Below are 12787 nucleotides of genomic sequence, written 5' to 3'. Positions count from 1 at the left end.
AATACAGGTAGCAGCAGCAGCAGTAGCAGTTTCTTTGGCAGGACAAACACACACTCACACACGCGCACTAAAGAAGGCTCTGCCCAGCTGCCTCTTTCCTATGCTCCCTTCCCACCAGTGATTCCGCTCAGCAATCGCCCCCTCTCTGCCTGCCCGCCCCTGTGTCTCTTGGGAGCGGAAAACTCAGGGAGTGGGTATAAATAGGGCGAAAGCTGCCAGGTGTACTTATTTGAATGGAAGGGAGCAGAGGGATTTCGGAAAGCTGGGGCGTCAGGAGGCTGCCCCTGCATTGAGGAGCTTAACTTGATCTCCACCTCCCTGAAGGCGGGAGAATATTAGAGATGACAAGCAGTGGATCTCTCCCCCCTCCCCTCCAGCATGAAGTTCTTCTGGGATAACGCGGAGTAAATCTGAGCTGAGGATGAGACAGTCACAAGTGGCCACAGCAACCCCATGCCAAGTCGAAATGGCTGTGCTGAGAACTGTATGATTCTTGTTCCAAAGAACTTGTTTTCCACGCAGCAGGATTGGCTCTAGCGATGTGAGTCAAATTCCGTATTCCTAAAGGAGCTTTTGCGCGCACTCTCTTTTGCCGCCTACAAATTCCACCCCCTCGCCTCTTCTCCTTCCGGCTCTGCCAGTCTAGTCTGCAAAGCCCCCCCCCCTCACCTTCCACTCCATGCTGCAAAGCTCGACAGCCCCCTAAACCCTGCAGAGATCCACTTCGTAGCATATTGCAAAGCTCAACCTTTCTCCCCCCACCCCCCACCAACGCCACCGCTCGCCACACTTAGCACGGCAATCAGCAGAAAATTCAGCTTTCCTCCTCCAGTTTAGGGAGAGGGGAAACCTTCCACTCAGGTGGTTCGCGCCCTGTGGAAAGCTCCTGTGCGAGCGAACACTCCGAGCAGTTACATCTGATTACAGATGTAAACTAAACCTCCAGCTGCTCCGCTCACATCTTCAGCCTCATTTCCAAAACCTCCCCATTGATAAAATATTATCTCCCTCTCTTCCATTAAGCCCTACAGAAGCTCAGTCCAATAAAGCTGTTACTAATAATTTGGTTCTATGGATTGTAACTATGTTCCTGAAGCCTCCGGAGGGAGAAAAAACACCCCCAATGTGCAAACCGGAAGTCAGTTCCCGAACTTCCGGTTTGTGCGTTGGGTTATTTTTTGCCCTCCGGAGCTTCAGGAACATAGTTACACTCCATAGAGTGAAAAGGAAGGTTAAAATTAGCTGGCCAGCGCACGCATGCCGCTATAAGGGCAATGCCTTGTGTGCCCTAAGAAATGGCTCCGCGTGCCACCCCAGGCACGCGTGCCACCGGTTCCCCATCACAGATCTAGGAAATTGTGGGAAGGGTTCTTCCATGCTAAACCCTTCACTTTTTAATGTACTTGAATGCATTAAATTCTCACATCCTGAAAAGGAGCCTAATACAACCAGGTGCTAGTAGGTACAGATAATAGTCTAAACCTTAGCCAATTGTGATGACAGTGAGCAAGAGATCTGCTTCTCTCCCCCACTCAATGATTTCTTGAACCACTTGATATTTTTTCTTCATAGACGTCGTACATTCCAGCTAGAGGAAGGAGATGTTGGAGTTTTGCACCCAGTTTTCAGTCAGACCTGCCAGTCCTGGATGGCTTTCATGAACCATTTGGGTACGTTTCTAATTTTGTGCCCTGATCATTTCTTTTTCCCCGGTTTCAGCTTAGCTTAATGTGGGCAGATTCTGCTTTCTTTCTGTGTTGATACAGTATTTTAAATCTGGATCTCCATACAAGGGGGAAAAAAAACCCTCCCCAATAGGAACAAAACATAAATCTCAGATAATGTTCAGATAATAGTGCAACTCTCCTACTTGGGAAAAAAATAGCTTGCTGCAATGTGAAAGATTAAAAACTTAACACCCAGAATAAGGTAAAATAAAACTTAGTGACGGCCACACGGCCTCTTGGTTTTTTGAGAAATGTTCTGGGTGAATTTTGTTCGGATATATGTTGGTTTCTTCTCTGTACAGGGTGTCCATCGGTGCAACAGTGTGTCCTGGAAAGTGTCTCCCGCTTCCTGCTGCCTTCTATCATGCTGCAAGTAGTGAATCTCGTCACTACTTTAGCAAGTGACACCACTGTCAAAGTGTTTGAAAAAGTCAGGTAAGTGCTGAGGCTCAACTGCCCAGATAATAGGGAGCTGCTTACGGTTTTGGGAAGCTCTTTTACGAAGATGGGAATAAAGTATGTGGGAGAGGAAGCTGGAATTACCAGACGGATATTCGCATACCAAAATGTAACATCTTACCCTTTGCTGCAGTGGTCCTCAAGGCATGTCCTTTGCGCCATATTCTCTGACCCCAGGCACAAGTGCCCGGCCCGCTGTTATTCGGCAATTTACTCTGCTCGGACGGAGCTTCCACCAGTGGCGCTGCAGCACAGAACAAGGTGAGTAGCGCACCGTAGGGAAATGGGGGGGAGGGAAGTAGCCTGATTCCCTTACTGCCTTTGGGGTTCAGGACCTGTATTTCACAATGCAATCTTTCTAGCTGTCAAAGGATTCCAGCGTTTCGAGAGCACTGAGCTTAGCTCTGCAGATAAGGCTTGTGATGTTGCTCCCCGACAAAGATTCCTCTTCATGGAAATCATGGACAAAAAGGTATGTGTTTATGAGTGAAAGCTGGGATATAATAGTTTGGTGGTCTGAAGTCTGGCCCAGCAATGCTGAAAATGAGTTTTTCTTTCCAGTTGGTGCTGTACACTTACAATTGGTCTGTGGACCTGGGCAGCGCCCTGAGCAACTCCCTCACTCGCTTACTACAGTGGCAAAATGCCCGAGCCCACGTAGTACACTGCCTGCTTAGCCAGAAGCTTGGGTTGTTCCATCATTACTGTTATATGGACACTCCGTGGCATGAGGACAGCAAGCAGGTATTTACATTCTTTGCTTCTGTTTTCATGATGTTCTGATGCCTCTAAACCAAGGGTGTCAAACTCGATTTCATTGAGGGCTGCATCAGGGTTGTGTTTGACCTTGGGGGGGGGGCGGGGTGAGGCGCGGCCAACTTGATGTCACTTGTGTCAGAGGCGCCTGTGGCAACCCAAGTGCACTGCCAGCGAAAACAGGCTCCCAATCTCTGTTTTCGGCTCGGACGGTTTCCTGCAACCCTCTGCCAGCATGTGGCTCTCCCGATCTCCGTTTTCGCTGGCAGAGGGTTGCAGGAGGCCGTCCCAGCGAAAACAGATTGGGAGCCTGTTTTCGCTGGCAGAGGCACCACGGGCCGGTCCTTTACTATCTCCAGGCTGACCCCGCGGTTCGGATCTAAGCACCCCGCGGGCCTTGCGTTTGAGTTTGATACCCCTGCTCTAAACTAATACTGCATCTTTCTTTGTCTAGGAGCAAAACCCCTTTCTAAACTCTACCCTGGAAATTGATGCCCTGATCCGGAGCCCTAGTGTTCCTCCAAGCAAGGAGCAAGGACGCCTCAGCAGTTCTGCGCGCATCCTGCAGCCTCTGCACTTTCCTCCAGACATGGTGCCCTTTGATGAAGCTCTCCGAGATGTTTCAGTCATCCAGCCTATCGTTCATAACCCAGAACAGGGTGTTCATGATCCTGTAGCCCAGCATGGAGCTCAGTTCCTAGAGATCAAGAACACAGAGAGGAAAGGTAAGTGCAAAGTTAGGTGTAGAGGGGAGTGATAGCAGGATCTGGCATTATTAACAGTTCTGGGGCTATCCTGAGAATCCCTGTGTGAAAACTGGCCAAGGAAGAATTCATCCAGGCAATAAAAAGTAAATCTATAGAATTCCATAGAGCCAAATTAATTCCCATTTTCGAAGATGTCAGATCTATAGCACAGGCAAATGTGTATGAATTTTTAAAAGCCTAAGTTTTCAGTTGGGAATGCTCTCTGGCAAAGAAGAACCTGATAGTCCAAGGACCTCAGAGCCCTGCTCTCTTCAGCTCCTGCTCCTGTTCCCGTTCCACAGAGATGGAGAAACAGATGAAGATTGAGAACCTTTTTGTGACATGGCAACAGCGTTCTGCTCAATCCAACATGCCCATCAGTGTGAGTTTGGGGCTGGGACGTGGGGCTGGGATGTGATAAGCTACAAGAATGATGATGATAACCCCATAAAATGTTTTTCACTATAAGGAAAGACTGTAAATTAAACCAGTGGAATCTTGAAATGTTGTCCTCTGAGGATTACTTACATTACTGCTGTTCTCATGTTGGTATAAATTCATTTTTATTCATTACCAGTGTTCATCATTTGTTTGGACATTACTAGCTGATAGACTATAAACTAGTTCACCCATAGGAATGCTCTCCTCTCCTGCCTCTTATGCTGTTTTTAGGTGTGGACATTGTGTGGAGCTTATGATTCTTGTGCTTCTCTTGTAAATTGTGTGATCATAGACTCTAGAAAGAGTGCAGAGAAGAGCAACAAAGATGATTAGGGGACTGGAGACTAAAACATATGAAGAACGGTTGCAGGAACTGGATACGTCTAGTTTAATGAAAAGAAGGACTAGGGGAGACATGATAGCAGTGTTCCAATATCTCAGGGGCTGCCCCAAAGAAAAGGGAGTCAAACTATTTTCCAAGGCACCTGAGGGTAGAACAAGAAGCAATGGGTGGAAACTAATCAAGGAGAGAAGCAACTTAGAAGTTAGGAGAAATTTCCTAACAGTTAGAACAATTAATCAGTGGAACAGCTTGCCTCCAGAAGTTGTGAATGCCCCAACACTGGAAGTTTTAAAGAAGATGCTAGATAATCATATGTCTGAAATGGTATAGGGTTTCCTGTCTAGGTAGAGGGTTGGACTAGAAGACCTCCAAGGTCCCTTCCAACTCTGTTATTCTATTCTGTAGTGGTTTTAAAATTACCAATATTTTTATGCAAATAATAATACTGTACAAATGTAGAAAGTGGGTCACTCACTCCTAAGAAGGAGGCTGTGACAAAGAACTTCTGAATAACCTTGCCCACAAAACTATAGGACTTGTCCAAGCAATCACAAGAAGTCAATACTGACTGAAAGGCACAAAATGAAATATTAAGGACAGCCTGCTAGAAACCATAGCATACCAGGAGGTCACCATCTCTCTGTCCAAAAGCCACAATAGACTTTAGTTACGTTTGCAATCTAGAAGCCAGCAAGAACAACTGTATTCAGAAGAACAAGTGAATTGGCTTTCAACTGCTCTGAATATATTTAAAAGGCAAAAGATTTACATGACCTAAGAAAAACCAGAATAATATCCCCACTTCAGGCTCCATTATTAAATTTTTATAGTGCAAGAAATTAGCTTTTTCATTAAATATTGACAGATTGTTTCTTGTTGGGTTCTTAGCGCTCTCTGAGCTTGTTCTCATTTTGCAGATGTTTAATTACCTTACTCGGTAACGCCATCAGCACATTAATATACAGTAGGGTTTGGTGGCTGTTTTTTTGTAGCTTATAGAACACCAAGAGTCCAGCAATTCAACCCTGAGCTTACATATATTCGTCACTAGTGCAAGAAAAATTAATTTTCATACATTGTCTTGGATATTTCAGAGCAGGTCTGATAATGGTTGATAGTTTTTCTTTCCATTTGAAACAGCCCTTTTTTGCAAGATAAGTAAGTTTGGAGCAGCAGATAAATTTATTTCTTCTTCCTGTTTGGTTGCCTGCATATATTTAATAGAGCAGACAATCACATAAGGTCAGTGGTACGCCATTCCTCCATAGGTTGCCTATTGTCCAGAGAAAAAAAGGTGAGGAGGGAGATTATGGCACCTTTCCCTTTGAAAGCTTTCCCTTTGTTCTCCAGGAATGTTAGATCAGTGGGGTGTTAATACATGAAATAGGCTTAGCAATATGCAAAGTTTTCTCCTGTGTGTATGTGTGCAGCTTACAGACTTAGACACCCTGAAGCAGTCATCACGCTTGGTCCATTACTGTGCGACACCCCTGCTCTTTGATCCAGGCTTCCGGCAGCAGATTCAGGCGGATCAACAAAGCAAGCTGGAAGGCAAGGTGAAACAAGGGGAGAGGGAGACACCTTTTGTAATCCTTTCTCCTCCTTAAGGCTTAGGAGGGTGGCTCATAAGAGGATTTCTTTTCTCTCAGATTGAACTAATTGAGTGAACGATAAGACCCCCGATAAACGAGATTAGAGTAAAACTTCTATTTAAAGAGTCATTAGTGGAGGATGATCCTTAAAATCCCATTGTCTATTCATTTGGAGAGATACTTTTCATAGGTATTAGCAGACTATCCACCATCTTATAGGTACTCCTTGACCTTCGTTTTCAGTGACCATTTGAAGTTCCAGTGGCACCGAATGAAGGGACGTATAACTGTTGCTGAAATTGCAGCTGTTGCACCATCCCCACAGTCATGTAATCATGGGGCACTTGGCAGTCTGCCCACCTGTATGGCCTCCAGGGCACTTCAACTCTCCCCACCCGCCGAACTCCCCTTTTGGTCCATGTGGTCCCTGACCTTCGCCATCTTCTGCTTCCGCTGACAAGAAGGCCTGGTCTGGCCCTTCACAAGGCAGCTGCTGGCACACAAGGCTTCCTTCCCTAGGTCATGCCATGGTAGTTACCTCATGAGACTTGAGAAAATGGGCCTCACGTGATCAGCAATTTCCTCATGAAGGGCCAGGCTGGGCAGCAAGAGCAAGAAGGTAATAAGGTCAGCTGCGGTAGCAGAGCGCAGGGCAGTGAGGGGCCTTGGAGTGCAAGGTAGGAAGGGTGACTGCAGCTGGGACTCGACGGGAAGGTTTGTGGAGCTTCAAGCTGGGGCTCAGCTTCATGCTATGCTATGCTGTGGCTGAAGGACTTTCTGCAGTCCCAGAGCTGTGGTGCGCCAAAAAGCCCCGTCAGCCACAGCATATTCTTTCCCCAAATTCCCTGCACTTGTGCACACGCAAACACTCTTTACTCTCTTTCCCTGACCTCCCCGAGTTTGTCCTACACTTCAACAACAACCTCCCCCCCCCCCCCCGCAACTCCTGAAGAGCATGTGTCAGGCTTCTCCCACTTCTTTGCAGCATCCCTGCACTCCTTGCCGGGAACTCCCTCCACTTCCCGCACAGCGACCTGCACATCGAGCTATGACTGTAACCAAGTCAGCCAAGATTGCTGGATTCAACCACATTGCTTAGCAATGGAAATTCTGGTCCCAATTCTGGTCATAAGGACTAGAATACATGAACAAAGGCATGAAATTATACCTTAGACCTCCTGGTGCTTTTAACATGGTTCTCAACAGTGCCCACCCAACTATTGATGCCAGTCTTCCCACAGGGGCCTTACCTTGTCCCAAACCTTTGCAGACCTTTCAAATCATCGTACTTCCCACTGACTTCTTATTCTTTCTAATCTTTTTAGAAACAATTTCACGAACATCGTCTCTTATTTGAGGGGGAATGTCTACTTAGTTTTTGTCCATTGTATCCAAAGTCCTTTCCATGATGGTCCATTAAATCTCATTATTACTTTATATTCTTAACAAGAAAGGACTGAATTTATATGGTCTGATTCTCTCCTAATTATCAAAGTAGTTTTAAGGGCTCACTGCAAGACTGAAGCCCAGATATCATTGTAAGGTTATTACATTACATAAGGTCAACTTTTTTTCTGAGAAAAATATCGTCTGCTTATTTGCTCGCATTCAGAAGCGCCATCGCTCCAATGACTCCACAGCATCTGGTAGGGACCGTAGCCACAGTTGTGACTCTGCAGAAGGGCTACCATGTCGATCCAAGGATGAAGCCTGGCTGCTGGAACTATGTCATGCCTTTCTTCAGCAATACATACAGTATCTGCAGAGCATGGGCTTCATCTTAGTACAGGTGCGCCCAGCCTCACCTGCTCGCAGGTTAGTATGATTTAGCAAGGACAGGTGATTTAAAAGTGAGGTGGGAAGAGGTTTTTTTTTTTCCTTAACTGTTTTGGGGTGCACCAAAGCATACGGCAGAGACATGCTTTCTTTGGAAGAGAACTTCCTGCAAAACGTGGTTGAAAAATTATCAGGTTAAAAGTAACCATTTTCACAATTATCACTGTTAAAAGTAGACATGCAAGATTTTAAGTTTGTTTGCGATACATTGAATTTAAAAAAGAGAAGATACCCTAGTAGGTCTTTGAACTTCTTTTTGTATTATTCTGGTTTCCAGCAGCACCAGCCGGATTAGAGCTCTGGCATCAATGGCTGGTGAGACACGGGGCTCCTTCTCATACTCCAGGCCAAAAGTAGATGGGAGTCCAAAGGTAAAAAAGCTAATTATGGGCAGGGTGTTGGCAGGCTCTGTTGGCCTTGTTGCTTCATTAGAGATAGGTGTGTAGCTAGAGGGAGGATGGGAAATCTAACAGAGAGATTGGACCTCATGTTTCCTAGCCAGTGATCCCTTTGGAAGCGTATTTTCTAGGTAACCATCTTGGAGCCGTACTCCTGAAAAAAAAATGTATTGATTTTCTAGACTACGAACCCTCCTGTCACAGCATACCATTTGCAAAGAGCTTTGCCTGGGGGCATTGTACTAATGGAATTGGCTTTCCAGGTGAGTGGAATTTGCCTTTTGCCATGACCAGACCATATGGCTTAACAACAGTCAAGGTTCCTAGGTCAGCACATTCTCAAGATGAATTGCAAGTACAATGGAGAAACTCAGGGTATAGCCAACTATTGTAAGAGGGTACGCACTAGAATTGCTGGCGGTGTATGTTATTTTCCTAGGCTGAAGGCCATGTTTCAATTAAGGTGTTTTTTTGGTTTTTTTTTTTTTTTTTTTGGATTGGCACACTAAAAAATATGGTTTGAATCTGAGACAAGTTAATCTTGATTTTATTTCATTTAAATTTATATTCAAATGTAATTAAATCAAATATATCGCTATGATGCCTTCAGTTGTATATTCAGCCATTTTCCCTTAATATCAGATTAAACACTTACCTTTTGTAACAAGTTTTGGAATTCTCTGGGGCCTTATGAAGCAGTTGAACTACAGCGGGGAAAATAAGAGTTGAGATAACCATAATAGATGGAAGCAATATCAGTGAATTAGCTGTTTTAAGAAATACTATTTATTTTGTTTTACTTAGATTTAGATGCTTTTATACCAGTTTCTTTTTTTAATTTTATTTAAGGTTTATATGGTGTATAGTTACATCTCTTTTTTGTTGTTGAATACAAATTCCCTTCGGAATTTGGACATATTGGAAAATACGATTTCTGTTTTTATGGATTTTACGCACACACTCTGTCTCTGCCTCAGCCTCACAGTTTCTAAAGAAATGTTGCAATACTACAAGAAGCGAATAGGATAAACTCCAAGGATAGTTTTCAGAGAGAGATAGCTAATAAAGGTAACTGCAGTGTCTGGCTGTTATGTACAGATGAAAATTAATATTTCATCTTTTACTCCTCTTAGGGATGCTATTTTTGTGTCAAACAATATGCACTGGAATGCTCCCGAATCCCCATGGGCCAGACTGTCAACTCACAGGTAATACTGCCATGATTAGGGTTTGCCTAACAGGTAAAACTTGGTGGATGTAGAAAATGTCATTAAAATATATGCATAGGAGGCAGTTTGAACCTTGTGAGCTGTCTAATTTCTTGATTTTTGCATCTTAGGCATTCAGAATCCTGCTCATCAAGTGACCACTCTTCTGTGATTTTGATTGATTGATTATATATTTTCAGCTGTGGCAAATCTTAATGGCCACATAGGTAAACCTTCTCTGGGACTGTCTGAAACCTAGTCCTTCGGGCCTCTTAACGGTGCGCCCATTGCTGATATAATTGAGATCATCCACCTTGCGCTTGGTTGTCTTTTTCTTCTCTTTTCTTCCACCTTTTCCAGCATTATAGACGTCTCCAGAGAACAAAGTTATATAATGTGACCAAAATACAATAGCTCAGATTGTTCTATGGTCCATTGTATGATTTTCTTGGCTATCTGTTTTATTCTCAAGGATCTTCTCCAACATCAAAGTTCAAAAGCATCAATAGTCTTTCTATCCTCCTCCTCCAAAGCCCAACTTTTCCCTGCATAACATATAGGTGGGTCACTGCATCTGAATATCATTTCCAAGGCCTTATTTGCTATTTGTTGATATTCAGTCCTAAAAGGAAGGAACTAACCACCGTTCAAAATCTTTATTGTCGGTTCTAAAACTATTTGCTCTACCTGCAGTCATTAGTTTGTTCTTTTGTACTATATATTCAATATTGGTTTCTATTTTTTACTCTGCTCCTTGACTTTTATTGCCAGAACTTTCAGGTTATTTGCATTTTCAGCTACCAGGGTAATGTCATTTGCATAGCACAGGTTATTAATGTTTTTCACTGAAATTTTAAAACCACATTTATCTTCTTCCAATCCAGCCTCCCTCATTATATATTCTGCATTTGGTTGAATAAATAAGGAGTGGCTATGCAGCCTTTTCTCCTTTGTCTAGCTGGAGCCAATTTTTTTACGTTTCACCCTTCTTCATTCAGTCTTTGGGTTCCCAACCTGTGTATAGGTTGTGATAAGAGGACAATAGGAAGTTTGCCCATTCTCTACTGCGCTGCGTGAGAAATCAAAGGAATGAGTTAATATCGGTCTCTTGCCTAGAGACTGAATTGAATAAACATGGCCATGCCTCCCCTTTTCACTTGGCTCCTCAGTTTTTCAATTCAGTCTGCCCGAAGAGACGTAATCACATATTTTCCTGTACCTTATGGTTCATTCCTTTGGATTTTCCTTACTAACAGGTATTATTATTATTTCCTTTATTTTAGTTAGCATTATGGTGATTGGTTTTTGTGAGCTTTATTTCGGCGGGCGTGCTGGTTTTCCCAGTCTGCCGGCATGAACCGCCGCCGGGGTCACCCCATTCCAGGGGAATGCGTGTGCGATGAGGCTTTTCCACCTGATTGCTTGGGCTAGCTGGAATGGATTGCCGCTTGGATCTGAGGGCCGTGAGCTTCAGTGCGCCAGCTCGAGCCCCTCTTTTTTTTTATTAAAGAATTTAATAATTTTTACAAATATTTCAACCCTCCCCCTCCTCCAACCCTCCCTCCCCCCAACTTCCCAGAGCAAAATACAGAGTATAAACATTTAACAATCATACAGTAACATAAGTTAACTAACTATAGCTCGAGCCCCTCTTGTTGCGCTTGGAGACTTGGTTCACCATCTTTCCGCTGCTGCCTGTTTTCTCTGGCTAAAATGTGCAGACCCACCATTTTGGATGGCGCTTTGAATTTTGCAGGCGGCGCTGAGGCTGCTGGGTCAGAGACTGGATGTCTGGCAATTAGGAGCTGTTAGACTTGGTGTCAGTTGAGCTCCGGAACAGCGCCGGCCATTTTGAGTGCCCTGAGCCTCATTGTGAGCTAGTTTGTGAGACGAGCAGCAGTGTGATTGCGATCTGGCTGTATTTCTTCACCGCAAACGATCCAAATTGAACTGACCCTTGGCACTTCTCCTCCAGTGACTACGTATCACCCTTGAGTTGCTAGGATCACAGGTTTTGGGAAGTTTCCCCTGTTTTCCCCTCGTTCACTTCGGGTGCATAGGGAAGGGATGGCCAACTGTTCCTCTATTCCACTATCGGGGGCAGCGATTTCCCCTGGTAGCTCGCCCTTGAGGGATTCCCCTCCCGGCAGGGTGGGAAGGGCCACAACAAGGAGCGTGGTCGGCAGATCAAAGGCCCCTTCCTCATCAGTGGCTGCTGATAAGGATGCCCACAAAAAGCACAGGGCTTCCACTAAGAAGGCCTCCAAAGCCTGCTAGGGTGCCTACCCCTCCCCCACCTTTGAGCCTGGAGGAATTACCTGCCCTGTCCCTCCAAGGATCCCCCTTGAGAATGGCCAGGGACTGGTCCCCGGACAACATTCATCTGCAAGGCCTCTCTGCTGAGGAGGTGGGCCTAGATGCCGGTTCCACGCCAAGTGCCTCAGGCCTCAGCATTGTACAGGCCCCCCAGGTCAGGCATTCCACATAGGAATCCAGGCGCTCACTACCCGAGGCCACATTTATCCCCACAGCTGTGGGGCTCTGTGAAGGGGACAATCAAGTCCTGGATCTCCCATGGGATTTCAGGGATCTCATATCAGCTGCCATATCCCAAGGGGTCGATTCTGAACTTAGAAAAAGGTCTGGACAGTCTAGGGCACCTGCTAGGTCAGCTTCGGTTCTGACTCGGGACTTTCCTTCTCCCATCCATTCTACCCACAGCAAGGATTTGCTCCTGGGTGATGAGGAGCAAGGCGACCAGAAGTTGTCGGATGATGAGGGTCCGTCCCCCCGAATGTCCTCACTCCCGGGGGCCATTTCCGGCCTACCCTGTTCAAATCATTGCTTTTCAAAGCGAGGGCCACAGCCAACATGGACAGGAAGGGTACCCCGGTAGAACCTTCGCCTGGCCTGGATTCTACTGAGCACTTATTTACAGAACCAGTTCTAGAGCAAGGGGTTATTCCATCTCCCAAACTTTTCCTGGATGTTATCCAGAGGCAGTGGTCCCAGCTGGCTGCCGTGCCCCCACCGAGCAATAATGACAAATGGCTGTTTGGCTCTGGGCCAGACCTGGAGGTGCTCCTCCAAATGCCTACTGTGGATCCGCCCGTAGCTGCCTTGACCTCCCCCGCCATTATGCCTTCAGATGTGTCTGAAGGATTAAAGGCAGAGGACTGCAAAGCAGAGCAAACCTTCAGCAAATCGCACCAGGCGGCTGCCTTGGCGTCCTTTTTTAATAGGACTTCTTTGGTGTGGCTGCGACAGTTGCAATCCCATCT

The 12787-nt window shown here is 45.5% G+C and overlaps 1 protein-coding gene across 8 annotated transcripts in view; it reads left to right on the top strand.

Annotated features, from left to right (window-relative positions):
- Positions 1–12787, top strand: part of SZT2 (SZT2 subunit of KICSTOR complex) — a 93742-nt gene that overhangs the window by 66193 nt on the left and 14762 nt on the right. For 7 of the 8 annotated variants that reach the window (XM_081946796.1, XM_081946800.1, XM_081946801.1 and 4 more), the window contains 12 exons: positions 1573–1670; positions 2030–2162; positions 2320–2447; positions 2549–2658; positions 2748–2930; positions 3397–3667; positions 3991–4070; positions 5903–6028; positions 7677–7879; positions 8178–8271; positions 8481–8561; positions 9432–9506. In XM_081946796.1, coding sequence (XP_081802922.1) covers positions 1573–1670; positions 2030–2162; positions 2320–2447; positions 2549–2658; positions 2748–2930; positions 3397–3667; positions 3991–4070; positions 5903–6028; positions 7677–7879; positions 8178–8271; positions 8481–8561; positions 9432–9506 — 1582 coding nt within the window. Of the gene's footprint in view, positions 1–1572; positions 1671–2029; positions 2163–2319; positions 2448–2548; positions 2659–2747; positions 2931–3396; positions 3668–3964; positions 4071–5902; positions 6029–7676; positions 7880–8177; positions 8272–8480; positions 8562–9431; positions 9507–12787 lie in introns of those variants that run through there. The other variant, XR_014174871.1, reaches the window with a different exon arrangement.

The sequence above is a fragment of the Natrix helvetica genome (genome assembly GCF_964273705.1).
Source record: "Natrix helvetica genome assembly, chromosome: 3".
In the NCBI taxonomy this organism is placed as follows: Eukaryota; Metazoa; Chordata; class Lepidosauria; order Squamata; family Natricidae; genus Natrix; species Natrix helvetica.
This window is presented reverse-complemented; position numbering and strand designations above follow the sequence as displayed.